This window comes from Oncorhynchus mykiss, chromosome 31 (genome assembly GCF_013265735.2).
Source record: "Oncorhynchus mykiss isolate Arlee chromosome 31, USDA_OmykA_1.1, whole genome shotgun sequence".
Lineage (NCBI taxonomy): Eukaryota > Metazoa > Chordata > Actinopteri > Salmoniformes > Salmonidae > Oncorhynchus > Oncorhynchus mykiss.
The window spans coordinates 829,659-856,887 of NC_050571.1; the positions used below are offsets into that span (position 1 = coordinate 829,659).

The 27,229-nt window shown below is 42.1% G+C and overlaps 2 protein-coding genes across 20 annotated transcripts in view; one reads left to right on the top strand and one right to left on the bottom strand.

Moving 5' to 3' along the window:
* Window positions 1-254: 254 nt before the first annotated feature.
* On the bottom strand, window positions 255-26,859 carry balm (BAFF and APRIL-like molecule). 10 transcript variants are annotated; one of them, XR_005041126.1, is made up of 7 exons: window positions 5,423-6,424; window positions 5,092-5,227; window positions 4,943-5,002; window positions 4,599-4,711; window positions 3,902-4,037; window positions 583-799; window positions 255-550 (listed from the first exon to the last, which is right to left on the bottom strand). XR_005041126.1 is itself a non-coding variant. In XM_036969545.1 (7 exons), the coding sequence occupies exons 2-7, from the start codon at window positions 5,450-5,452 to the stop codon at window positions 684-686; spliced, it is 579 nt and encodes a 192-aa protein (XP_036825440.1). In that variant the 5' UTR covers window positions 5,453-5,555; window positions 26,739-26,859; the 3' UTR covers window positions 255-683. The 10 variants fall into 10 exon arrangements, 9 of the variants coding, with proteins under 9 accessions (XP_036825440.1, XP_036825436.1, XP_036825437.1 ...); XM_036969545.1 differs by adding an exon at window positions 26,739-26,859 and having other exon boundaries at window positions 255-799; window positions 4,943-4,999; window positions 5,101-5,227; window positions 5,423-5,555; XM_036969541.1 differs by adding an exon at window positions 26,739-26,859 and having other exon boundaries at window positions 255-799; window positions 5,423-5,555.
* Window positions 24,938-27,229, top strand: part of LOC110516980 (transcriptional regulator ATRX-like) — a 146,320-nt gene continuing 144,028 nt past the window's right edge. For 3 of the 10 annotated variants that reach the window (XM_036969813.1, XM_036969819.1, XM_036969817.1), the window contains exon 1: window positions 24,938-25,262. The gene's annotated coding sequence lies outside the window, so the exon portion shown is untranslated. Of the gene's footprint in view, window positions 25,267-27,229 lie in introns of all 10 variants that reach the window. The other 7 variants (XM_036969814.1, XM_036969818.1, XM_036969816.1 and 4 more) reach the window with 6 other exon arrangements.

A 27,229-nucleotide genomic window follows, 5' to 3' on the forward strand; every position in this document is an offset into this window, starting at 1 on the left:
TTTCTGAAATAGAAAGGAAGAATAAATAAACGAAAGGAGAGTGGGAGGAAGGAAAACCTGAAAGGTATCAACAAACACACAGAAATACTCTGTGATGACAGAACACACACACACACACACACACACACACACACACACACACACACACACACACACACACACACACACACACACACACACACACACACACACACACACACACACTGAGGAAGAACCCCACGTTGATGATGCGTGGCACACAACCAGCCAGGTGGATCAGGACAAGCAGAATACTTTATTACACTTCAACTATTGACACATATGGAAACCAAACATTTAATGTACGCTGGACACCACCCGTACTCAGCACAACAGCATTCAAGGTCGATGTCATATTGTCAGATTAATCATATTAAAATAGTTCAGAAAAATAACATTTCTGCTCCCAGCCATCTTCCACACTCCATGGATGAAACTCTCCATGGATGAAACTCTCCATGGATGAAACTCTCCATGGATGAAACTCTCCATGGATGAAACTCTCCATGGATGAAACTCTCCATGGATGAAACTCTCCATGGATGAAACTCTCCATGGATGAAAGTTGTTACAACAATAAGACATCATCCTGTCAGAGGAGGACATCATCCTGTTCATGACATCAAGTCCCACACCTCCTGCTGGTGACTTCTGTCTCCTGGTAGTCAGTTCAGCCGTATGATGCCAAAGAAGGTTGAGTCTGCGTCCATGGAGACCTGGGCTTGGGGTCGATCTGGGATCACCAGCTCCAGCTCGTCTTCTCTCTCCAGCTTCACCATGCCTGAGACAGGACAGACAATCATACACAAGAAGACCTCATAGAGACACTGTACACAAAGAGACATGGATGTAACTCTGCAGGACAGCACAGCCCCAGAAGTGACTCTTCGTACCAACTGCATTCAAGAATTTGCTATTACTGTAACTATAGTGTTGTATTACTGTAACTACAGTGTTCAATTACTGTAACTCAACTATAGTGTTATATTACTGTAACTATAGTGTTGTATTACTGTAACTATAGTGTTGTATTACTGTAACTATAGTGTTGTATTACTGTAACTATAGTGGTCTATTACTGTAACTATAGTGGTCTATTACTGTAACTATAGTGTTGTATTATTGTAACTATAGTGTTGTATTACTGTAACTACAGTGTTCAATTACTGTAACTCAACTATAGTGTTATATTACTGTAACTATAGTGTTGTATTACTGTAACTATAGTGTTGTATTACTGTAACTATAGTGTTATATTACTGTAACTATAGTGGTCTATTACTGTAACTATAGTGTTGTATTATTGTAACTATAGTGGTCTATTACTGTAACTATAGTGTTGATTTACTGTAACTCAACTATAGTGTTCTATTACTGTAACTATAGTGTTGTATTACTGTAACTATAGTGTTGTATTACTGTAACTCAACTATAGTGTTGTATTACTGTAACTATAGTGTTATATTACTGTAACTATAGTGTTGTATTACTGTAACTATAGTGTTATATTACTGTAACTATAGTGTTGTATTACTGTAACTATAGTGTTATATTACTGTAACTATAGTGTTGTATTACTGTAACTATAGTGTTGATTTACTGTAACTATAGTGTTATATTACTGTAACTCAACTATAGTGTTGTATTACTGTAACTATAGTGTTGTATTACTGTAACTATAGTGTTGTATTACTGTAACTATAGTGTTGTATTACTGTAACTATAGTGTTATATTACTGTAACTATAGTGTTGTATTACTGTAACTATAGTGTTATATTACTGTAACTATAGTGGTCTATAACTGTAACTATAGTGTTATATTACTGTAACTATAGTGTTGTATTACTGTAACTATAGTGTTGTATTACTGTAACTATAGTGTTGTATTACTGTAACTATAGTGTTGTATTACTGTAAATATAGTGTTATATTACTGTAACTCAACTATAGTGTTCTATTACTGTAACTATAGTGTTGTATTACTGTAACTATAGTGTTGTATTACTGTAACTATAGTGTTGTATTACTGTAACTATAGTGTTATATTACTGTAACTATAGTGTTGTATTACTGTAACTATAGTGTTGTATTACTGTAACTATAGTGGTCTATTACTGTAACTATAGTGGTCTATTACTGTAACTATAGTGTTGTATTATTGTAACTATAGTGTTGTATTACTGTAACTATAGTGTTGTATTACTGTAACTACAGTGTTCAATTACTGTAACTCAACTATAGTGTTATATTACTGTAACTATAGTGTTGTATTACTGTAACTATAGTGTTGTATTACTGTAACTATAGTGTTGTATTACTGTAACTATAGTGTTATATTACTGTAACTATAGTGGTCTATTACTGTAACTATAGTGTTATATTACTGTAACTATAGTGGTCTATTACTGTAACTATAGTGTTGATTTACTGTAACTATAGTGTTATATTACTGTAACTCAACTATAGTGTTGTATTACTGTAACTATAGTGTTGTATTACTGTAACTATAGTGTTATATTACTGTAACTATAGTGTTGTATTACTGTAACTCAACTATAGTGTTGTATTACTGTAACTATAGTGTTGTATTACTGTAAATATAGTGTTATATTACTGTAACTATAGTGTTGTATTACTGTAACTCAACTATAGTGTTGTATTACTGTAACTATAGTGTTGTATTACTGTAAATATAGTGTTGTATTACTGTAACTATAGTGGTCTATTACTGTAACTATAGTGTTGATTTACTGTAACTATAGTGTTATATTACTGTAACTCAACTATAGTGTTGTATTACTGTAACTATAGTGTTGTATTACTGTAAATATAGTGTTATATTACTGTAACTCAACTATAGTGTTCTATTACTGTAACTATAGTGTTGTATTACTGTAACTATAGTGTTGTATTACTGTAACTATAGTGTTATATTACTGTAACTCAACTATAGTGTTATATTACTGTAACTATAGTGTTATATTACTGTAACTATAGTGTTATATTACTGTAACTATAGTGTTATATTACTGTAACTATAGTGTTCTATTACTGTAACTATAGTGTTATATTACTGTAAATATAGTGTTATATTACTGTAACTATAGTGTTATATTACTGTAACTCAACTATAGTGTTATATTACTGTAACTATAGTGTTATATTACTGTAACTATAGTGTTGTATTACTGTAACTATAGTGTTATATTACTGTAACTATAGTGTTATATTACTGTAACTCAACTATAGTGTTATATTACTGTAACTATAGTGTTATATTACTGTAACTATAGTGTTGTATTACTGTAACTATAGTGTTGTATTACTGTAACTATAGTGTTATATTACTGTAACTCAACTATAGTGTTATATTACTGTAACTATAGTGTTATATTACTGTAACTATAGTGTTGTATTACTGTAACTATAGTGTTATATTACTGTAACTATAGTGTTGTATTACTGTAACTATAGTGTTGTATTACTGTAACTATAGTGTTGTATTACTGTAACTATAGTGTTATATTACTGTAACTATAGTGTTGTATTACTGTAACTACAGTGTTCAATTACTGTAACTCAACTATAGTGTTGTATTACTGTAACTATAGTGTTGTATTACTGTAACTATAGTGTTATATTACTGTAACTATAGTGTTGTATTACTGTAACTATAGTGTTATATTACTGTAACTCAACTAGTCTCTTGTATATTGCTTATTTTCTTTATGTAGTCAGATCAACATTTGAATATGCAAATTGATGAATGATACATGATAAATATTTTTGTCCACTACAACTCAACTCCCATTTTCACAACGTTGATGGAAGTACCACCAAAGGGTATCCCACTAGAGGAAACACCACAGGTGTTGGGTTCACCTCCAGTGTGGCAGGTATTGGCACAGTTGGTCTGGGGCATCTCCTGTAGACAGCGGAGCAGCTCTGTGGATCTCTGATCGGTTCCTCGACTACGCACTATGTGACCCATGATGGTGCCTGGACTCTGGAACAACACCTGGGAAACAACAGGACGAACCATGTAGTCATCGTAATGGGGCAGAATCCTCAGAGATCAATTGATAAATTCTGATTTACCACCCCTAAGATATCCCCGCACAACGTCTATTTGCGCCTCTACTGGATGGGAACTACAAGTGTAAAGGCAATGGCACTTATACATGTAGATCCTTCAAACACCCCCAAACAGGGAAACATATCCCAATTAAAGGTGTTATTACGTGCTCCACTAAGGCAGTTATTTATCTTATAACGTGTCCTTGTGGTAAAAATGATGTGAGTAAAACAAAGCGTGAATTAAAAGTACGTATCTCAGAGCATCGTAGCACCATTAGGTGTAAAAACTTTACTTATCCAGTTGTGGCCCACTTTATGGAATCAAACGATCTCCCAAGCCCAGGGCCTCAAGCAAGGTTAGCATGGTGACCGAACCATCTCCCAAGCCTAAGGCCTCAAGCAAGGTTAGCATGGTGACCGAACCATCTCCCTTACATTTGCTGCATAATCCATTAAGTACATTGATATGCAAGACAAAGGGGTGGTATCTCTGACAATATACCTGGCCAAACACTATGAAGAAGCCTTCCTGTTGGATGATGATTCTGTCTCCAGTGGAAGAGATGGCCTCCCCTTGATGCAAGGCAACTATCCAAGGAATCACCGTCACATTTCCTGGGGAAGAAAAATAACATAAGTCGCAAATTTGGGGCGGGGGGGGGGGGGGGGGGGGGGCGGGGGCATCTGGGACATGAACCAGCGACTAACAACCCAACACAATTATCTGTTACACCAAGAGATCCTAACTCCTTGGTGAGGTTGTTCGTTGTTTTGTTAAGGTTGTTAGAACACGTCTAGCTTGTGATGGAGATTGAAACAGAAAATGAAAATGAGTAAAGTATTTACCTCTAACAAATGGCTGTTCCTTTGTGTTGGCTGACAGCTGCAGAAACGACTGCTGAACTACTGACAGAAAAGTTAGTGAGTCACTTAAGGTGGCATAAAAACATGAACCGTCCTCAAGGACGTAAATGCTCAATGACACTAACTCATACCTACTGTACCTCCACTACAGCCGGCCTGCTCCCGTTTCAATCTCAGAGAGGATGCTGTCGAGGAACACAGAGTCTGAGAGTCTTTCTCTGTCTGTCTCTGTTGCTGGGAATTTAGGGAAGCCACTTGCTTTGATCTCTGACAAGAAAACAGAAATGAAAGTATCTCCTTTTTACATGTCATCCTCAGAACACAAGACAATGTAATAAACATTATGTTCCTTAGAGTTTATAAACAACAGTGGAGTAACTGATCCCTATGTTATACAAGCTATCCTCAGAACATAAGACTGTGGAGTAACTGATACCTAATATAGAATTTAAAATCACATACCTCCCATGTTCTGGACATACCAGTTATCATCCCGTCTGGGGATTCTTTAGAATGTGGCTTTAGGTTTGAAATATCTCCTCTGAGTTTGTTGATGTCATCTTCTAGAACTGCTACTTTGTATACAAGGAAGAAGCTAAACGACACAGTTAATGTAGAGACTAAGAGTAAAGCATGGTACAGCATGGTTAGGCATAGAGATATGCCCTCACAACACACTGACAGGGTGTACTTCCCAATGGAACTCTATTCCCTATTTAGCGCACTACTTTTGCTCAGGGCCTATAGGCATTTGGGACGCATCCTAACATTTTCTTGACCCCGGAAGCTTAGAATGTGTTTCCGTTTCAGAATCAAAACATAAATGAGGAAGTATTTTTAAGACAGCCACTGTTATTGTTTCTGTAGAATTGGCTCTGGTCAAAAGTAGTGAACTATAAAGTGGGAAGGGTGCATCAGGGAGGCACCCTCTATATCCTGTTCAGAGGGAGTTCAGATTAGGGCAGACAGCAGAGAGTTCAGATTAGGGCAGACAGCAGAGTGAGTTCAGATTAGGGCAGACAGCAGAGAGTTCAGATTAGGGCAGACAGCAGAGTGAGTTCAGATTAGGGCAGACAGCATATGAGTTCAGATTAGGGCAGACAGCAGAGTGAGTTCAGATTAGGGCAGACAGCAGAGAGTTCAGATTAGGGCAGACAGCAGAGTGAGTTCAGATTAGGGCAGACAGCAGAGAGTTCAGATTAGGGCAGACAGCAGAGTTCAGATTAGGGCAGACAGCAGAGTGAGTTCAGATTAGGGCAGACAGCAGAGTGAGTTCAGATTAGGGCAGACAGCAGAGAGTTCAGATTAGGGCAGACAGCAGAGTGAGTTCAGATTAGGGCAGACAGCAGAGTGAGTTTGCAGTTTATTGTGAAACTCCCAGACTCACATCCAGAAAGTATTCAGACCCATTCCGTTTTTTCAAAATTTTACAGCCTTATTCTAAAATGGATTAAATAAAAAATAATCCTCATCAATCTACACACAACACCCCATAATGACAAAGAGAAAGCAGGTTTTTAGAAATATAGGTATTCCTTATTTACATAAGTATTCAGACCCTTTGCTAACCTCTACCAATCAATACCACAGGCTGGGAGAATTCAGGCACCATGCAGATGTTATTTTCCAAAAGAATATCCCATTTGATGTGTACAGAGACATAAACATATGAACTGAATTACTTCAATGTGTACCCCTTCATACAGTAACTCAGAACAACATCAGCATTATACCGGAACGACGTGCCTGTTACTCTGCTGCATGTGTGACATGGTGCAGCTGTGTTCAAACGCAGTGTGAATAAATACATTGCTAATACACACAGTGTGTGTCAGCGCAGTATCCTTCCTGTTTATAAATGAGTGTTCATCTTTCAGATTAGAGAACCAAGGCTACAGTGAATAAAAACATTTGACTGACTAGAACAAGAACTGGCTAAAATGGCCTCCTGTCTCTATCAGGGGGCTTAGGAAAGCATTATTAAACTAAAATGGCCTCCTGTCTTTATCAGGGGGCTCAGGAAAGCATTATTAAACTAAAATGGCCTCCTGTCTTCATCAGGAAAGCATTCTTTTGGGAAAAGTGAAAGTAATCAACTGGTCTTCGGCACTATGATGATCTGAATCAGGTGTTTCACGGCAGAGCGTGTCACGCCCTGGCCTTAGTATTCTGTGTTTTCTTTATTATTTTGGTTAGGCCAGGGGGTGACATGGGTGATTTATGTGTCTTGTTTTGTCTAGGGGTTTAGTAGTCTATGGGGTTGTGTTCGGTGTAGTATTCTAGGTAAGTCTATGGTTGCCTAGAGTGGTCCTCAATCAGAGGCAGGTGTTTATATCGTTGTCTCTGATTGGGAACCATATTTAGGCAGCCATATTATTTAGATATCTTGTGGTTGGTTGTTCCTGTCTCTGTGTTTTACACCAGTTAGGGTTGCTTTGGTTTTTCCACGTTTTCTTATTTTGTATAGTGTTCACGTTTTCATCTTTCATTAAAGATGTTTATAAATAACCACGCTGCATTTTGGTCCACCTCTCCTTCCCAGGAAGAAAACCGTGACAGAATCACCCACCACAACAGGACCAAGTGGCGTGGTGACAGGCAGCGGCAGCAGGAGCAGCGCAAGGAGGAATGGACATGGGATGATGTGTTGGGCGGCAAGGGTTGCAGAGGCAGCAGGAGAGAGGAGCCGGCGATACGAGGGAACACGGCTGGCAAGGAAGCCCGAGAGTCAGCCCCAAAAATGCAGACACCACGTACCAGGCCTGCAGTGCGCCTCGCCTGTCCAGCGCTGTCAGAGCCTTCCTCCTCTCCAGCGTCGCCTGAGCTGCTCGTCTGCCCAGCGCCGCCAGAGTCTCCCGTCTGCCCAGCGCCGCCAGAGTCTCCCGTCTGTCACGAGCCGCCAGAGCCTCCCGTCTGTCACGAGCCGCCAGAGCCTCCCGTCTGCCACGAGCCGCCAGAGCCTCCCGTCTGTCATGAGCCGCCAGTCAGCCAAGATCTGCCAGAGCCGCCAGTCAGCCAGGATCTGCCAGAGCCATCAACCTGCCTGAGCTATCTCTTAGTCTTGGGCTACCTATCAGTCTTGAGCTACCCCTCAGTCTTGAGCTACCCCTCAGTCTTGAGCTATGCGTCTTGTTTTGTCTAGGGGTTTTGTAGTCTATGGGGTTGTGTTCAGTGTAGTATTCTAGGTAAGTCTATGGTTGCCTAGAGTGGTCCTCAATCAGAGGCAGGTGTTTATCGTTGTCTCTGATTGGGAACCATATTTAGGCAGCCATATTCTTTGGGTATTTCGTAGGTGATTGTTCCTGTCTCTGTGTTTTGCACCTGTTTCGGTTTTTCCACGTTTTCTTATTTTGTATAGTGTTCACGTTTTCATCTTTCATGAAAGATGTTTATAAATAACCACGCTGCATTTTGGTCCACCTCTCCTTCCCAGGAAGAAAACCGTTACAGAGCGGGGACAACGATCTGCTGTCGTACTGTAGTAGTATGGTCTGAATGCCAACATACTGTAATGACCCTGGGTTTATAAGCGCGGATATCGACTCTGCCGCTTGAGCATGTTTTGAGGGCACAGTCGATAGCGCGCTGAACTTCAGGCTAGAAGCTCCCTGCCTGTTTCATTACAATACTAACAACCAGGGACGTCTCTAGAGATTCATGTCCTCCTGTCCGTTCACTGCTAGCTAGCAGTCTCAAGCCACAGAAGTTACTACATTTAACCAAAATGTTAGCTACAAGTAGTTAGCTACAAGTAGTTAGCTACAAGTAGTTAGCTACAAGTAGGCCTAACGGAACATGTACACTAGATAGCGGTAAAGTGCCGCGTAGGCCGCCCATTGTGACTCGCTTGTGGGCGTGCTGGCAGCATATGACAGCACGTTCGATGTTGCGTCAACAATTCAGCAGAGCGAGTTTGTATGAAGGTCTGGTTATTAAATGGTATAGATAGTTCTATAGTAATGTCCTCTAAAACGCTCTGGTGACAAACAAACTGCTGCCCTGTTTTCAATTGTCCCCATGGCTGGGATAACCTATTCAAGTAAATATATTTCAGAAATGTTTAAATAAAATGATGCATTATTAGCTAACTAGCTACAGTGCAGGCTAACTCAAATGAGCTAACGTAAACTCGCTCACTTTTGTACATCGCCTTGGTCTGTACAATTGACCTTATTTTAGCGCCCCAAAAACGTAATACTTCCAGATCAACTGTAATGTCAATACCATTGTAAAGCACAATTTCTCCCCTTTCCAACAAAATCAATGACATGACCCCCACGCTGCCCGTTTCTGCATGATTCAAGAACGCAATGAGCTCCGTCGGGTCTTTTTAAAAATGGCGGGTGGGGTAGCGACACCTAATGCGTGATAGTGAGAAGAACATCTCAAGATGTTGTGTGGGAAAACTGCTTTTTTTCACTCGATCTGTCCAACTTATCACCTTATCGCCTCTAAAATGTAAATACATCACTATAAAGAGTTTATATAATGTGTCATTACATACATAGTTGAAGGTTTGTGTCGAATTTGAATCGGGTTATGAGGGCGGTGGGAAGGTGATCTTCAGAAGCAAACATTGTCTTTTGAGAGTCATGATAGTTTGCAGTGACGACGCAAAAAATGACTCGTTATTCCCCCCTTACCCTGTCTCTGTCCCTGTCCCTGTCCCCTTACCCTGTCTCTGTCCATGTCCCCTTACCCTGTCTCTGTCCATGTCCCCTTACCCTGTCTCTGTCCATGTCCCCTTACCCTGTCTCTGTCCATGTCCCCTTACCCTGTCCCTGTCCATGTCCCCTTACCCTGTCTCTGTCCATGTCCCCTTACCCTGTCTCTGTCCATGTCCCCTTACCCTGTCTCTGTCCATGTCCCCTTACCCTGTCTCTGTCCTTGTCCCCTTACCCTGTCTCTGTCCTTGTCCCCTTACCCTGTCTCTGTCCATGTCCCCTGTCCCCTGTCTCTGTCCATGTCCCCTTACCCTGTCTCTGTCCATGTCCCCTTACCCTGTCTCTGTCCATGTCCCCTTACCCTGTCTCTGTCCATGTCCCCTTACCCTGTCTCTGTCCCTGTCCCTGTCCCCTTACCCTGTCTCTGTCCATGTCCCCTTACCCTGTCTCTGTCCCTGTCCCCTTACCCTGTCTCTGTCCATGTCCCCTTACCCTGTCCCTGTCTTGTTTTTAAACGGTGAGAGAAGTGCTCCACCTGGTGGAGAGAGTCTGTAAGACAGAATTAGTTGCTTTACGAGTGCTGTACGTTACGCCATGACCTGTGTAATAACATATTAACACATGTAATAAAGCATTCACTGACTGTTGTCTGCCTGTGGCCTAACCATGCAATCATAGCCTGCACTAATAAATGCTCTCTGTCTCATAACCTCCCCTCCCCCTGTTCCCAGCAGATACTAACCGCACTGGCATCCCCCCGCACAGGTGGCTGGCTACGATAACACACCCACTGAAACTCTCTAAACACACACACATCCAAACACACACACTGAAACTCTCTAACCACACACACAAGCACAGAGAACAAAGAACTCAGTTCTGCACCAATGAAGAAGGGACAGCGGGACCAGACCCCGCCCTGCTGTTCCACGCCAACCAGTCCGAAGCAAGAACAAAGACGATTCTACCTACGTCATTCTATGTACAAATTCTGATGCACGCCTTGTTTTCGGCGCGCGTTCCAGGGTCTCTCTCTCTGAGTCAATTGAACAGTGTCCTGGTTCATGACCGAGTCCAGTTCCTCCAATCTTATCATCAACACCCGTCTAGCTATCTAGCTAGCTATCTAGCCAACTTCACATACTGTATAGATAATGTTGGCTAGCTAAGTGAATTAAATATCACCAGCTAGCGATCTTGATGTATTTATCACTGTAAAAAACAAACTCCAAATGCATTTGTAGGTAGCTATGGTAACAGCCCCAACTGTCAGTGAGAGAGGAGGCTATTCTGGATAGGGCAGGTACTTGTGTGTTGTTCCTGGCCCTAGAAGTGAGGACAGAGATAATAGAAACATAATATTCAGTGTGGTGTAATTTGAAGTCTGTTTCTTGTGAGATTTTCTGTCCTCAGATAAAGAGAGCTATGATATATCAAAGAGGCACATTGTTGTTTTTGCCTCAGCACTGCACAGCTGATTCAAATGATCAACTCATCATCAAGCTTCAAGTAGTATATATGTATTAACTTGTGATGCTGTCCTTGATATGATCCTGTTATTGTCACATGCTACACATGTACATACAGTGGGGCAAAAAAGTATTTAGTCAGCCACCAATTGTGCAAGTTCTCCCACTTAAAAAGATGAGAGGCCTGTAATTTTCACCATAGGTACACTTCAACTATGACAGACAAAAAATCACATTGTAGGATTTTTTATTAATTTATTTGGAAATTATGGTGGAAAATAAGTATTTGGTCACCTACAAACAAGCAAGATTTCTGGCTCTCACATACCTGTAACTTCTTCTTTAAGAGGCTCCTCTGTCCTCCACTCGTTACCTGTATTAATGGCACCTGTTTGAACTTGTTATCAGTATAAAAGACACCTGTCCACAACCTCAAACAGTCACACTCCAAACTCCACTATGGCCAAGACCAAAGAGCTGTCAAAGGACACCAGAAACAAAATTGTAGACCTGCACCAGACTGGGAAGACTGAATCTGCAATAGGTAAGCAGCTTGGTTTGAAAAAATCAACTGTGGGAGCAATTATTAGGAAATGGAAGACATACAAGACCACTGATAATCTCCCTCGATCTGGGGCTCCACACAAGATCTCACCCTGTGGGGTCAAAATGATCACAAGAACGGTGAGCAAAAAATCTCAGAACCACACGGGGGGACCTAGTGAATGACCTGCAGAGAGCTGGGACCAAAGTAACAAAGCCTACCATCAGTAACACACTACGCCACCAGGGACTCAAATCCTGCAGTGCTAGACGTGTCCCCCTGCTTAAGCCAGTACATGTCCAGGCCCGTCTGAAGTTTGCTAGAGAGCATTTGGATGATCCAGAAGAAGATTGGGAGAATGTCATGTGGTCAGATGAAACCAAAATATAACTTTTTGGTAAAAACTCAACTCGTCGTGTTTGGAGGACAAAGAATGCTGAGTTGCATCCAAAGAACACTATACCTTCTGTGAAGCATGGGGGTGGAAACATCATGCTTTGGGGCTGTTTTTCTGCAAAGAGACCAGGACGACTGATCCGTGTGAAGGAAAGAATGAATGGGGCCATGTATCGTGAGATTTTGAGTGAAAACCTCCTTCCATCAGCAAGGGCATTGAAGATGAAACGTGGCTGGGTCTTTCAGCATGACAATGATCCCAAACACACCGCCCGGGCAACGAAGGAGTGGCTTTGCAAGAAGCATTTCAAGGTCCTGGAGTGGCCTAGCCAGTCTCCAGACCTTAACCCCATAGAAAATCTTTGGAGGGAGTTGAAAGTCCGTGTTGCCCAGTAACATCCCCAAAACATCACTGCTCTAGAGGAGATCTGCATGGAGGAATGGGCCAAAATATTAGCAACAGTGTTGTGCAGTAAGTAGGCTCAGGTGTTTAACTGTGGCTCCTTCCACCTTCAAAGAATAGGCAAGAGTATCAACCATGGAGAATGGTAAGACATTTCTATAACTACGCTATATTGTTGGTCCTCGTGTGTCCGTTCAGGTTTTTTAGCATAAAGTACTCAGCAGCCACTTAGTGTGGTGTGGACACCAGGTGAGTCTACACAGATTCCTGTTGAACACTGTCACTTTAACTACCTTATTTTCTCAATAACAGTCTCACTCTTTCACTTCATCCCTCTCTCCTCTTCTCCCAAAATCATCTAGGTTATATCAGCTGTCAGTGAACCCCTCCCACATCTGAACTAGCTACATGGAGGGCACAGCATGATCAGAGGTGAGAGGTCACTTGGTCACGTCAACAGGGAGTATTATTAAAGAGATGCTTTACATTGAAATAGAGATGTAGTAGTCCCAGAGTTAATGATCCAGGGTCAGTTTATATTATACAGGAAGTATTATTAAAGAGATGCTTTACATTGAAATAGAGATGTAGTAGTCCCAGAGTTAATGATCCCAGGTCAGTTTATATTATACAGGAAGTATTATTAAAGAGATGTAGTAGTCCCAGAGTTAATGATCCCAGGTCAGTTTATATTATACAGGAAGTATTATTAAAGAGATGTAGTAGTCCCAGAGTTAATGATCCCAGGTCAGTTTATATTATACAGGAAGTATTATTAAAGAGATGTAGTAGTCCCAGAGTTAATGATCCCAGGTCAGTTTATATTATACAGGAAGTATTATTAAAGATATGTAGTAGTCCCAGAGTTAATGATCCCAGGTCAGTTTATATTATACAGGAAGTATTATTAAAGATATGTAGTAGTCCCAGAGTTAATGATCCCAGGTCAGTTTATATTATACAGGAAGTATTATTAAAGATATGTAGTAGTCCCAGAGTTAATGATCCCAGGTCAGTTTATATTATACAGGAAGTATTATTAAAGATATGTAGTAGTCCCAGAGTTAATGATCCCAGGTCAGTTTATATTATACAGGAAGTATTATTAAAGATATGTAGTAGTCCCAGAGTTAATGATCCCAGGTCAGTTTATATTATACAGGAAGTATTATTAAAGAGATGTAGTAGTCCCAGAGTTAATGATCCCAGGTCAGTTTATATTATACAGGAAGTATTATTAAAGATATGTAGTAGTCCCAGAGTTAATGATCCCAGGTCAGTTTATATTATACAGGAAGTATTATTAAAGATATGTAGTAGTCCCAGAGTTAATGATCCCAGGTCAGTTTATATTATACAGGAAGTATTATTAAAGATATGTAGTAGTCCCAGAGTTAATGATCCCAGGTCAGTTTATATTATACAGGAAGTATTATTAAAGAGATGCAGTAGTCCCAGAGTTAATGATCCCAGGTCAGTTTATATTATACAGGAAGTATTATTAAAGATATGTAGTAGTCCCAGAGTTAATGATCCCAGGTCAGTTTATATTATACAGGAAGTATTATTAAAGATATGTAGTAGTCCCAGAGTTAATGATCCCAGGTCAGTTTATATTATACAGGAAGTATTATTAAAGATATGTAGTAGTCCCAGAGTTAATGATCCCAGGTCAGTTTATATTATACAGGAAGTATTATTAAAGATATGTAGTAGTCCCAGAGTTAATGATCCCAGGTCAGTTTATATTATACAGGAAGTATTATTAAAGATATGTAGTAGTCCCAGAGTTAATGATCCCAGGTCAGTTTATATTATACAGGAAGTATTATTAAAGATATGTAGTAGTCCCAGAGTTAATGATCCCAGGTCAGTTTATATTATACAGGAAGTATTATTAAAGATATGTAGTAGTCCCAGAGTTAATGATCCCAGGTCAGTTTATATTATACAGGAAGTATTATTAAAGATATGTAGTAGTCCCAGAGTTAATGATCCCAGGTCAGTTTATATTATACAGGAAGTATTATTAAAGATATGTAGTAGTCCCAGAGTTAATGATCCCAGGTCAGTTTATATTATACAGGAAGTATTATTAAAGATATGTAGTAGTCTCAGAGTTAATGATCCCAGGTCAGTTTATATTATACAGGAAGTATTATTAAAGATATGTAGTAGTCCCAGAGTTAATGATCCCAGGTCAGTTTATATTATACAGGAAGTATTATTAAAGATATGTAGTAGTCCCAGAGTTAATGATCCCAGGTCAGTTTATATTATACAGGAAGTATTATTAAAGAGATGTAGTAGTCCCAGAGTTAATGATCCCAGGTCAGTTTATATTATACAGGAAGTATTATTAAAGATATGTAGTAGTCCCAGAGTTAATGATCCCAGGTCAGTTTATATTATACAGGAAGTATTATTAAAGATATGTAGTAGTCCCAGAGTTAATGATCCCAGGTCAGTTTATATTATACAGGAAGTATTATTAAAGATATGTAGTAGTCTCAGAGTTAATGATCCCAGGTCAGTTTTGCATTTCACCTCCTGATGATTATGATGACTGACAGTGTTAGAATGAAAAAAAAACAAGGCTTAATCATGCTCTCTCTATCCATCTGTCTCTCGTCTGCAGGTATGTTTTGATGGGGGTTGGCTTCCTCTCTCACAATTCCGTCATTGCCACCTCATCCGCTCTTAAGATAACCTTCGGGCCGACTAGACACTATTATGTAATTGTGATGAACTAAGATAATATTTGGGTAGCACTGTGATTCATTAGCCTTCCCTGCTCCTCTGTTTTACCTCTTTCCTTTGGTCTTCCTTTGGTCTTTTTACACCTCTTTCTTCCTCTGTTTTATAATGAAGTACAGATCAAACTTGTATTTATAACACTTGGATAATGAGCTTATTTCAATAAAGCATGTTACATTCTCTACTGGTTGACATTAAGTCTCTAATTTGATTAAATACTCCAGCTATCCTGTGTTTATCATATCAATGCAGATGAAGGGATTTAGATTAACTGGTTTTAGGGTATTTACATGCATAGGAAGTGTAGTGTACCGTTTAAAATATATCTGTATAAAACAATTACAAATCAGCCTTTAACTAGTAAAATCCAGTTTCTAGTCTATTAGTTAGTCTTTTGGCCACGACTTGCATCCTTGCCACAAAGTTATATTATATTCTACTCAATCCATAGGCTTCATTAATGTCATTCAGACTGTTTTGAAGTTGATACAACTGGCTATGATAGCTGATGTTCATAGCTCGGTTCTGAACTAATATGTATACCAAACCTTTGGGTCAATACACAGATCGGCTCGATAGCTAGCTACACATCCATAGGCATACAGGTATTTGTATCCTCCATTGCACAATAAGCAAGACCATAGATAGTTACGTTATTTCAATAGCTACGTTATTTCAATGGCTACGTTATTTCAATAGCTACGTTATTTCAATAGCTACGTTATTTCAATAGCTACGTTATTTCAATAGCTACGTTATTTCAATAGTTGCGTTATTTCATCTATGCATTGCATGGCAAATATCAGCAAGACAAGCTAACAAAATGGTACATTGAATTTGCAGTAAATACTTTAGCTAGATTCTTTACATCCACTGTTTCACATGACGACAGCCTGGTTTGCTGGTTGTTTCAGGAGTCCCTAAAACATTAAACATCCAGAATTACACCCATAAAGCTAGCCAGCTAGCATGCTAAATTGCGATTTTCGTAAATGAACTTTATGATTTAAAAAAAATACATAAACTAACATATTCCTGTCAACTGTAAAATGTTTTGCATGATTTGTTATGACGTTATAATCACTCACTTAGCCTCCATCCTAGTATTTTTGAAGAGAGGAAAGAGAGGAATTAGGCAAGGTTGTCCTGTTAAATCACCCAACTTATTACAAATTCTTTAAATAAATAATAGTTCTGTAAAAAGGTATTTCCATAGCTGGTAAAGAAATTATCATAAGCCAGCTGGCTGACGATACTACACTTTTTCTGAAAGACGCTACCTAAAATCCCATATCGATCAATGTGATACAATCCTTTTCCAAAGCGTCTGGTCTATATCTTAACATTAATAAATGTGAACTCTGTCAAAGATTGTGACACCTTCATATTATGGTATTCCAGTAAAATAATAAATAATAAATAAATAATGCAAGACATCAGTAGATTTATAATTGAACACATTTATGAAGATCTTACACTATTTTGGAGAGATGTACTGCTTGGATTCTTTACCTACGATAGAAATAAGCTGAAACATTTTTATGTAATTCATTTCATTATTCTTTTGGCCAAATGTCATATTCACAAATGTAAATTTACAAACAAAAACAACACATTTTCTTACCTTACAAAAATAAATTGAACTGTGTCTTAAAATAGTTAAATACTCTACTAACAAAAAAGCTGTTAGAATTATAAGTGTATGTATGTCCCTTAAGGTCCTTGGATGTAATGTGATATTGTACCCCTTAGCCCCGCCCCCTAGGCCAATTGTCCTTTGTATATTATTTATATATACACTTGTGTTCCCACATGTACTTCCTGTATTGATTTGTTGTTAATAAAGTTTAACAAATATTATTATTTTTGTCAGCCATCTTAACTGAAGAAAGTCTAACAGTCAGTAGCATGTGCATCAGCCTCTGCAGCAGCAGCCTCCCCCAGGTCCTAGTGCCGGCCAGGAAAGAAGTTTAAGATGCGATGGAACGGTTGACGGAAAAAATATATATTGACTGGTATATTGATTTATAAGTAAGGGGAGGGGGCAAATAGGCCTAGCGACGTCCCTGCTAACAACGATACTACATTATCGGGTCAGTGCAAACTTCACGCATCTCGTAGTCACACAAAATGTCTGAGTTCTGACGACCACGCCTCCGGAGTATATGATTGGGTCCCGCTTACTTTACAGTTGTGACTCCGCCCACATGGTGCGTGAAGGAAGCTGCCACCAGCCCGAGACAGACGCTCATCTGTGATCAGTTTGGCATTTTTCCCACCAAGGGTTAATGTTTGGTGTTGTTGAGAGTGAACTGATCCTAGAAAGGCAAACACTAAAGTTAAAGGAACATGTATGGCTCTGGTATCTACAGGACATTAGCGACATCTTCTGGACAATGGGCTTTCCTGCAACTAATGTCAATGGGCTTTCCTGCAACTAATGTGATTGTGCACTATTTTCATACAGGAAGCAGGGTGATCGATCTGAATCTGAATACTTCACTTCTCTCTTCTGTATGCTATCAATAATATAACTCTGTATAGCACTGACCGTACTCAACATGGGTGACCAAATATTCATTTTTAGTAGTCCAGTTAGGATCAACCTGGTCATAGGCATTTAGCCTAGCGGTTAGACTAGAGTGGCTCGTAACGGGAAAAGTCACTCGTTTGAATCCCCGAGCCGACAAGGTGAAAAATCAGCCGATGTGCCCCGTGAGCACTTAACCCGAACTGCTCCAAGATCGCCGTTGATAATGATCTCAAAATCAAATCTAAGTTTATTGGTCACAGATTCGCAGACGAAATGCTTGTGTTTCTAAACCCAACAGCTCAGTAATAATACCTTGCAATACAAAACAATACACACACGATCAAAAAAAGTAAAAAGAAAATTGTCCGGAATATGAATATAAATATATATACAGGTGAAGTCGGAAATTTACATACACCTTATCCAACTACATTTAAACTCAGTTTTTCACAATTACTGACATATAATCCTAGCAAAAATTCCCTGTCTTAGGTCAGTTAGGATCACCACTTTATTTTAAGAATGTGAAATGTCAGAATAATAGCAGAGAGAATTACTTATTTCAGCGTTGATTTCTTTCATCACATTCCCAGTGGGTCAGATTGTAACGGTTTTCTTTATGAGAAGGAGAGTCGGACCAAAATGCGGCGTGTCTATTGCAATCCATGTTTAATGAATTAACACACTAAACACAAACACTACCAAAACAATAAACTTAACAAAACCCGAAACAGCCTATACTTGTGTATCCTAACACAGAACAATGACATCAGGACACTAAGGACAATCACCCACGACAAACTCAAAGAATATGGCTGCCTAAATATGGTTCCCAATCAGAGACAACGATAAACACCTGCCTCTGATTGAGAACCACTTCAGACAGCCATAGACTTAGCTAGAACACCCCACTAGCTACAATCCCCACACATACACACCACATACAAAAACCCATGCCACACCCTGGCCTGACCAAATAAATAAAGATAAACACAAAATACTTTGACCAGGGTGTGACAGAACCCCCCCCCTAAGGTGCGGACTCCCGAACGCACCTCAAAACAATAGGGAGGGTCCGGGTGGGCGTCTGTCCATGGTGGCGGCTCCGGCGCGGGACGTGGACCCCACTCAATCAATGTCTTAGTCCCTTCTCCTCGCGTCCCTGGATAGTCCACCCTCGCCGCCGACCATGGCCTAGTAGTCCTCACCCAGAACCCCACTGGACTGAGGAGCAGATCGGGACTGAGGGGCAGCTCGGGACTGAGGCAGCTCGGGACTGAGGGGAAGCTCAGGAGTGAGAGGAAGCTCAGGAGTGAGAGGAAGCTCAGGCAGGTTGATGAATCTACCTGGCTGGCTGGTGGTTTCGGCAGATCCTGGCTGACTGGCAGATCCTGGCTGACTGGCAGATCTGGAAGAGTCTGGTCGACTGGCAGATCTTGAAGAGTCTGGTCGACTGGCAGATCTGGAAGAGTCTGGTCGACTGGCAGATCTGGAAGAGTCTGGTCGACTGGCAGATCTGGAAGAGTCTGGTCGACTGGCAGATCTGGAAGAGTCTGGTCGACTGGCAGATCTGGAAGAGTCTGGTCGACTGGCAGATCTGGAAGAGTCTGGTCGACTGGCAGATCTGGAAGAGTCTGGTCGACTGGCAGATCTGGAAGAGTCTGGTCGACTGGCGGATCTGGAAGAGTCTGGTCGACTGGCGGATCTGGAAGAGTCTGGTCGACTGGCGGATCTGGAAGAGTCTGGTCGACTGGCGGATCTGGAAGAGTCTGGTCGACTGGCGGATCTGGAAGAGTCTGGTCGACTGGCGGATCTGGAAGATTCTGGTCGACTGGCGGATCTGGAAGAGTCTGGTCGACTGGCAGATCTGGAAGAGTCTGGTCGACTGGCAGATCTGGAAGAGTCTGGTCGACTGGCAGATCTGGAAGAGTCTGGTCGACTGGCAGATCTGGAAGAGTCTGGTCGACTGGCAGATCTGGCTGCTCCATGCTGACTGGCTGCTCCATGATGACTGGCAGCTCTGGCTGCTCCATGCTGACTGGCTGCTCCATGCTGACTGGCAGCTCTGGCTGCTCCATGCTGACTGGCTGCTCCATGCTGACTGGCAGCTCTGGCTGCTCCATGCTGACTGGCTGCTCCATGCTGACTGGCTGCTCTGGCTGCTCCATGCTGACTGGCTGCTCCATGCTGACTGGCTGCTCCATGCTGACTGGCGGCCCTGGCTGCTCCATGCTGACTGGCGGCCCTGGCTGCTCCATGCTGACTGGCGGCCCTGGCTGCTCCATGCTGACTGGCGGCCCTGGCTGCTCCATGCTAACTGGCAGCTCTGGCGGCTCCTTGCAGACTGGCAGCTCTGGCGGCTCCTTGCAGACTGGCAGCTCTGGCGGCTCCTTGCAGACTGGCAGCTTTGGCGGCATCCTGCAGACAGGCAGCTCTGGCGGCTCCTTGCAGACTGGCAGCTCCTTACAGACTGGCAGCTCTATGCAGACTGGCAGCTCCTTGCAGACTGGCAGCTCTATGCTAACTGGCAGCTCTATGCTAACTGGCAGCTCTATGCTAACTGGCAGCTCTATGCTAACTGGCAGCTCTATGCTAACTGGCAGCTCTATGCTAACTGGCAGCTCTGAACAGGCGGGAGACTCCGGCAGCGCTGTAGAGAAGGAAGGCTCTAACAGCGCTAAACAGGCGGGAGACTCCGACAGCGCTGGAGAGGAGGAGGGCTCCGACAGCGCTGGACAGGCGAGGCGCACTATAGGCCTGATGCGTGGTGCTGGCACTGGTGGTACTGGGCCGAGGACACGCACAGGAAGCCTGGTGCGGGGAGCTGCTACCGGAGGGCTGGGGTGTGGAGGTGGCACAGGATGGGTTAGATCGTGAAGGCGTACTGGAGATCTTGAGAGCGGTGCTGGCACAGGACGTGCAAGGCTAGGGAGGTGCACAGGAGGCCTGGTACGTGAGACTGGCACCATCTTAACCAGCCGACTAACACGCACCTCAGGACGAGTATGGAGCGCTGACCCAGGTGCCATCAAATCCCCGACACGCTCCGTCGGGCGAATTCCATGTTTAAAACACCAACACAGCAACTCCCTCATTTCTCTCTCCTCCAATTTCCCCATTAACTCCTTCACAGTCTCTGTTTCGCTCACCTCCAACACCGGCTCTGGTCTCCTCCTTGGCTCCTCACGATAAACAGGGAGAGTTGGCTCAGGTCTGGCTCCTGACTCTGCCACACTCTCCCTGAGCCCCCCCCAAGAAATTTTTGGGGCTGACTATGGGGCCTCCGTCCGCGCCGCCTTGCTTGCTTCGCAAACTCCATTCTCCTATATCCTTCCGCGCACTGCTCCATCGAATCCCAGGCGGGCTCCGGCACTCTCCCTGGGTCGACCGCCCACCTGTCTATCTCCTCCCAAGAAGTATAGTCCATACTGTACTCCACTTTGGGCTGTTCTTGCCTGTTGACACGCTGCTTGGTCCCTTTGTGGTGGGTGATTCTGTAACGGTTTTCTTTATGAGAAGGAGAGTCGGACCAAAATGCGGCGTGTCTATTGCAATCCATGTTTAATGAATTAACACACTAAACACAAACACTACCAAAACAATAAACTTAACAAAACCCGAAACAGCCTATACTTGTGTATCCTAACACAGAACAATGACATCAGGACACTAAGGACAATCACCCACGACAAACTCAAAGAATATGGCTGCCTAAATATGGTTCCCAATCAGAGACAACGATAAACACCTGCCTCTGATTGAGAACCACTTCAGACAGCCATAGACTTAGCTAGAACACCCCACTAGCTACAATCCCCACACATACACACCACATACAAAAACCCATGCCACACCCTGGCCTGACCAAATAAATAAAGATAAACACAAAATACTTTGACCAGGGTGTGACACAGATGTTTACATACACTCAATAAGTATTTGGTAACATTGCATTTAAATTGTTTAACTTGGGTCAAATGTGTCGGGTAGCCTTCCACAAGCTTCCCACTATAAATTGGGTGAATTTTGGTCCATTCCTCCTGACAGAGCTGGTGTAACTGAGTCAGATTGTAGGCCTCCTTGCTCGCACATGCTTTTTCAGTTCTGCCCACAAATTTTCTATGGGATTGAGGTCAGGGCTTTGTGATGGCCACTCCAATACCTTGACTTTGTTGTCCTTAAGCCAATTTGCCACAACTTGTGAAGTATGCTTGGAGTCATTGTCCATTTGGAAGACCCATTTGCGACCAAGCTTTAACTTCCTGACTGATGTCTTGAGATGTTGCTTCAATATATCCACGTAATTTTCCATCCTCATGATGCCATCTATTTTGTGAAGTGCATCAGTCCCTCCTGCAGCAAAGCACCCCCTGAGCAGTATGACGGCTGCAGGGTCCCATGGTGTTTATACTTGCGTACTGTTGTTTGTACAGATGAACGTGGTACCTTCAGGCATTTGGCAATTGCTCCCAAGGATGAACCAGACTTGTGGACGTCTACAATGTTTTTTTCTGAGGTCTTGGCTGATTTCTTTTAATTTTCCCATGATGTCAAGCAAAGAGGCACTGAGTTTGAAGGTAGGCCTTGAAATACATCCACAGGTACACCTCCAATTGACACAAATGATGTCAGTTAGCCTATCAGAAGTTTCTAAAGCCATGACATTTTCTGGAATTTTCCAAGCTGTTGAAAGGAACAGTCAACTTAGTGTATGTAAACTTCTGACCCACTGGAATTGTGATACAGTGAATAATAAGTGAAATAATCTGTCTGTAAACAATTGTTGGAAAAAATGGCTTGTGTCATGCAGAAGGTAGATGTCCTAACCAACTTGCCAAAACTTTAGTTTGTTATCAAGAAATTTGTGGAGTGGTTGAGAAATGAGTTTTAATGACTCCAACCTAAGTGTATGTAAACTTCCGACTTCAACTGTATATATATATATATATATATATATATATATATATATATATATATATATATATATATATATATATATATATATATATATATATATATAGCTGAAAAGTATTCAGACCCCTTGACTTTTCCCACATTTTATTACATTACAGACTTTTTCTAAAAACTATAAGAATTACATAACAATAACGAGGTTATATACAGGGGGTACCTAGTAAATGTGCAGTGGTACAGGTTAGTCAAGGTAATTTGTACATGTAGGTAGGGGTACAGTGACTATGCATAGATGATAGATGATAAACAGCGAGTAGCAGCAGTGTAAAAACAAAGGTGGGGGGGGGGGGGGTAAATGTAAATAGTCTCTGTGTTCATTTGATCAATTGTTCAGCAGTCTTATAGCTTGGTTGTCGAAGCTGTTAAGGAGCCTCTTGGACCAAGACTTGTACCGCTTGCCGTGCGGTAGCAGATAGAACAGTCTATGACTTCGGTGACTGGAGTCTTTGACAATTTTTTGGGCCTTCCTCTGACACCGCCTGGTATAGAGGTCCTGGATGGCAGGAAGCTTGTTCCCAGTAATGTACTGTAATGCACACTACCCCTGTAGTGCCTTATGGTCGGAGGCCGAGCAGTTGCCATACTAGCCAGTGGTTCATGCTCTCGATGGTGCAGCTATAGAACCTTTTGAGGATCTGCGGATCCACGGCAAATCTTTTCAGTCTCCTGAGGGGAAATAGGTTTTGTCGTGCCCTCTTCACAACTGTCTTGGTGTGCTTGGACCATGTTAGTTTGTTGGTGACGTGGACACCAAGGAAGTTGAAGCTCTCAACCTGCTCCACGACAGCCCCATCCATGAGAATGGGGGTGTTCTCGGTCCCCCCTTTTCCTGTAGTCCACAACCATCTCCTTTATCTTGATCACGTTGAGGGAGAGGTTGTTGTCCTGGCACCACAAGACCAGGTCTCCGACCTCCTCCCTATAGGCTGTTTCGTCATTGTTGGTGATCAGGCCTCCACTGTTGTGTCATCGGCAAACTTGATGATGGTGTTGGAGTCGTGCCTGGCCATGCAGTCATGGGTGAACAGGGAGTACAGGAGGGGGCTGAGTACGCACCCCTGATGGGCCCCTGTGTGTTGAGGATCAGCGTGGCGGATGTGTTGTTACCTACTCTTACCACATGGGGGCGGCCCACAGTGCTCGCTTAACCTGGAAGCCAGAATAGCCAGACCCGGAAACAAAAATAGTTCAGACTCTCTGCAAACTCAATGCAATTTGATTGAGCTCAGTGTGGTTGGTTGCTAGTCCAGTGTAGGTTTTTAGGCTTTCCAAGCATCCCTCTCAACAGTGTGTCCTGGTTTTATAACATACTTTTTGTAGGCCTACCTGAGGGGACAGGACAGGCTCTGAGTGAGGAATACATAGACCTACCTGAGGGGACAGGACAGGCTCTGAGTGAGGAATATGTTGGCCTACCTGAGGGGACAGGACAGGCTCTGAGTGGGGAATACATAGACCTACCTGAGGGGACAGGACAGGCTCTGAGTGGGGAATACGTAGACCTACCTGAGGGGACAGGACAGGCTCTGAGTGGGGAATATGTTTGGCAGCGCAATTGACTAAAGTTGAGTCTAGCACAATAGAGTTTACTAAGCAATAGAGTTTAGAATTCAAGACAGACCAGAATGCAGCCTGCAGCCTGAGGCTCAGATTATCAGAGAAAACATTTCCATGTGGCATTTCCATTGTGGAACGTGTGAATTAATCAAAAATAAAACCCGTCATCCCTCTGAGTCTTGTCGTGCCGTTCTGTCACACAATGTTCAGCTAAGAAGGAGATTATGTGTGTGTGCTTGTCTGCTCCTGTTTCTCAAGGTTGGGAGTGTACATGCAACTGGTGTTTGTCATGAGATACTGTTATCAGTGCTCAGCAGTAAGCCAGCTCTGTTCCTTTGTATGTGCATAGTCTAAATGAAAATAGGTTGAGTTATATGTGTTATGGCAGCTACATTATATTAATAAGGTTATTACATTGCTAGGCATACTTTAAGCTAGAAATTCTTATAATTCTTACAGGGGACAGGACAGGCTCTGAGTGGGGAATATGTTTGGCAGCGCAATCGACTAAAGTTTAGAGTTTACTAAGCAATAGAGTTTAGAATTCAAGACAGACCAGAATGCAGCCTGCCTCTATGGGAGGCTCAGATGATCAGAGAAAACAGTGTCATTTCCATGTGGCATTTCCATTGTGGAACGTGTGAATTAATCAAAAATAAAAACCAGAGCAAAGAGGTGGGACACAAAAAAAAATCGCCAGTAGATTGAGAGAATACGGTTCACACTAAGCCTATGGAAACGCTCAAAACGATTTGGCCAATCAGAAAGCCATCATTTCCTGACTCAACAACCAATAGGACAACAGATAGGATTTGGGCTAGATGCGCCATTTTAGTGCGTCTCAAACCATCCGGTAAAATGGCGCCATTGCTTTGTGTCAACTATTCAATATTCTAACATTTTTCTAAAATACAAATGACTGAGAATTATCTGTTTTACATCTCCGGGACGACGTGCCAAGAACTACACGTGTGTCAATCATTCAAGAAATGACAAAAGAGTACAGTAGGTATTATCTTTTCCTCAAAGCAGTGCCTAACGTTAGCATCTTTGCATTGATGCTCTGGGCTCGTTAGCGATGTACCGGTGTTACGCATCGGAACCGGCTCGGTTTCCCACGGTACCAACTACACTATGAAAACGGCTACTGCTGTTATAACGGAGGATTTATAACCTAGCTAGCTAACTCAACCACTATTACTAATTTAGTATTTTTTTGTTGAAAGGGTAAAAGGTTGTAAAACAAAACATGTCAGCGGGTTTTGGTCGATTTCCACCTGTGTTTTGGCCCGGAATGTATAAGCTAGCTACCTAGCATGCTAACTAATGTGGGATCTGACATATCTGGCGAGGGGGGATAAACTGATGCATTTCGTTGCATGTCTCTGAATGCTCTGGACCATTGAAACGGTATTGCAGGGTTGTCCGGGAATCTGATGTCTGAAATGTGGACATACTGCAGAGATGTTGGATTTATATATATACAGTTTGATCACACTTTTCTATTGTGTTATTGACTATGTTTATTCCATGTGTAACTGTGTCTCACTGCTTTGCTTTATCTTGACCAGGTCCCAGTTCTCAACTGGCCAACCTGGTTAAATAAAGGTGAAATCAGATAATAAATGTTTGTTTACCTCGACTAACCTGCACCCCCCACATGGATTCGATACCGGTACACCTTGTATATCGCCTGGTTCTTGTTGTTTCACTTTTTTTTAGGTGGTTTATTTAGTAGATATTTTCTTAACTCTTATTTTCTTAAAAGTCAGCATTTCTCGGTAAGGGTCTAAACTGTTGTAATTCGGCCCGTGAGATAAATAAAAGGTGGTTTTGATAAGAGTCAGGTTGACTTAGTGCACAGACACTCCGGTTAGTTCGCCTTTGATGGGAAGATGTCCGGTTTTTGTAGTATGTTGTTCTTCCGGTTTGCCTGATTTCTGTACTCTGTTCATGTCAGAAAGCATTAATTGTAGCAGACAAGGTCCATGTTAGTTAGTTCATTCGCACCAGACAGGAACCCGATGCTCAACAGAAACGCACGATGGAGATGAAAAACGTCAATAAATAATGCTGGAGTTAAACCTTTAGGTCGCTCACACACGGGCCTTTTCTCTTTACAACGAGCTGTTGTAACTGCATTTTTAGCTCAAATAGCTACTGTTCATCAGTCACTTTATTCTTATGTTTTGGGATCCTGAGTGGTGCAGCGGTCTAACATGCGCTTCCGCCCGAGACACCGTCCGCCCGAGACACCGTCCGCCCGAGACACCGTCCGCCCGAGACACCGTCCGCCCGAGACACCGTCCGCCCGAGACATTCGCATGTTGAGGTTTTCCACCCACACAAGTTGAAATATCAAAATTAACTCTGAATCAACTATATTAATTTGGGGACAGGTCGAAAAGCATTAAACATTTATGGAAATGTATCTAGCTAGCTAATTTGTCCTGGGATATAAACATTGGGTTATTATTTTACCTGAAATGCACAAGGTCCTCTACTCCGACAAATGAATCCTCACATAAAAGGGTAAACCAAGTTAATTTCTAGTCATCTCTCCTCCATCAGGCTTCTTCTTCTTTGGACTTTATATGGCGGTTGGCAATCAACTTGAAGGTGCTTTACCACCACCAATTGGACTGTGGACCTCAGTTCATCTTTCAATGCTCCTAAAAACCAATGAGGAGATGGAGAGGCGGGATTTGCAGCATGTCATGCATCACAAATGGAACCAAGTTCTATTTCAAATCAAATCAAATACACATGGTTAGCAGATGTTAATGCGAGTGTAGCGAGATGCTTGTGCCCAACTACGCAGACACTCAAATGACGCTCACGAGTAGTTTGGGTGAAATGATTGAATAACATGTATGTGTAAATATATTTTGCACTACTCGCGTCGCATGGTCAGCATAAGGCACTGCAGCGCTAGAGGCGTCACTACAGACCCATGTTCGATCCCAGGCTGT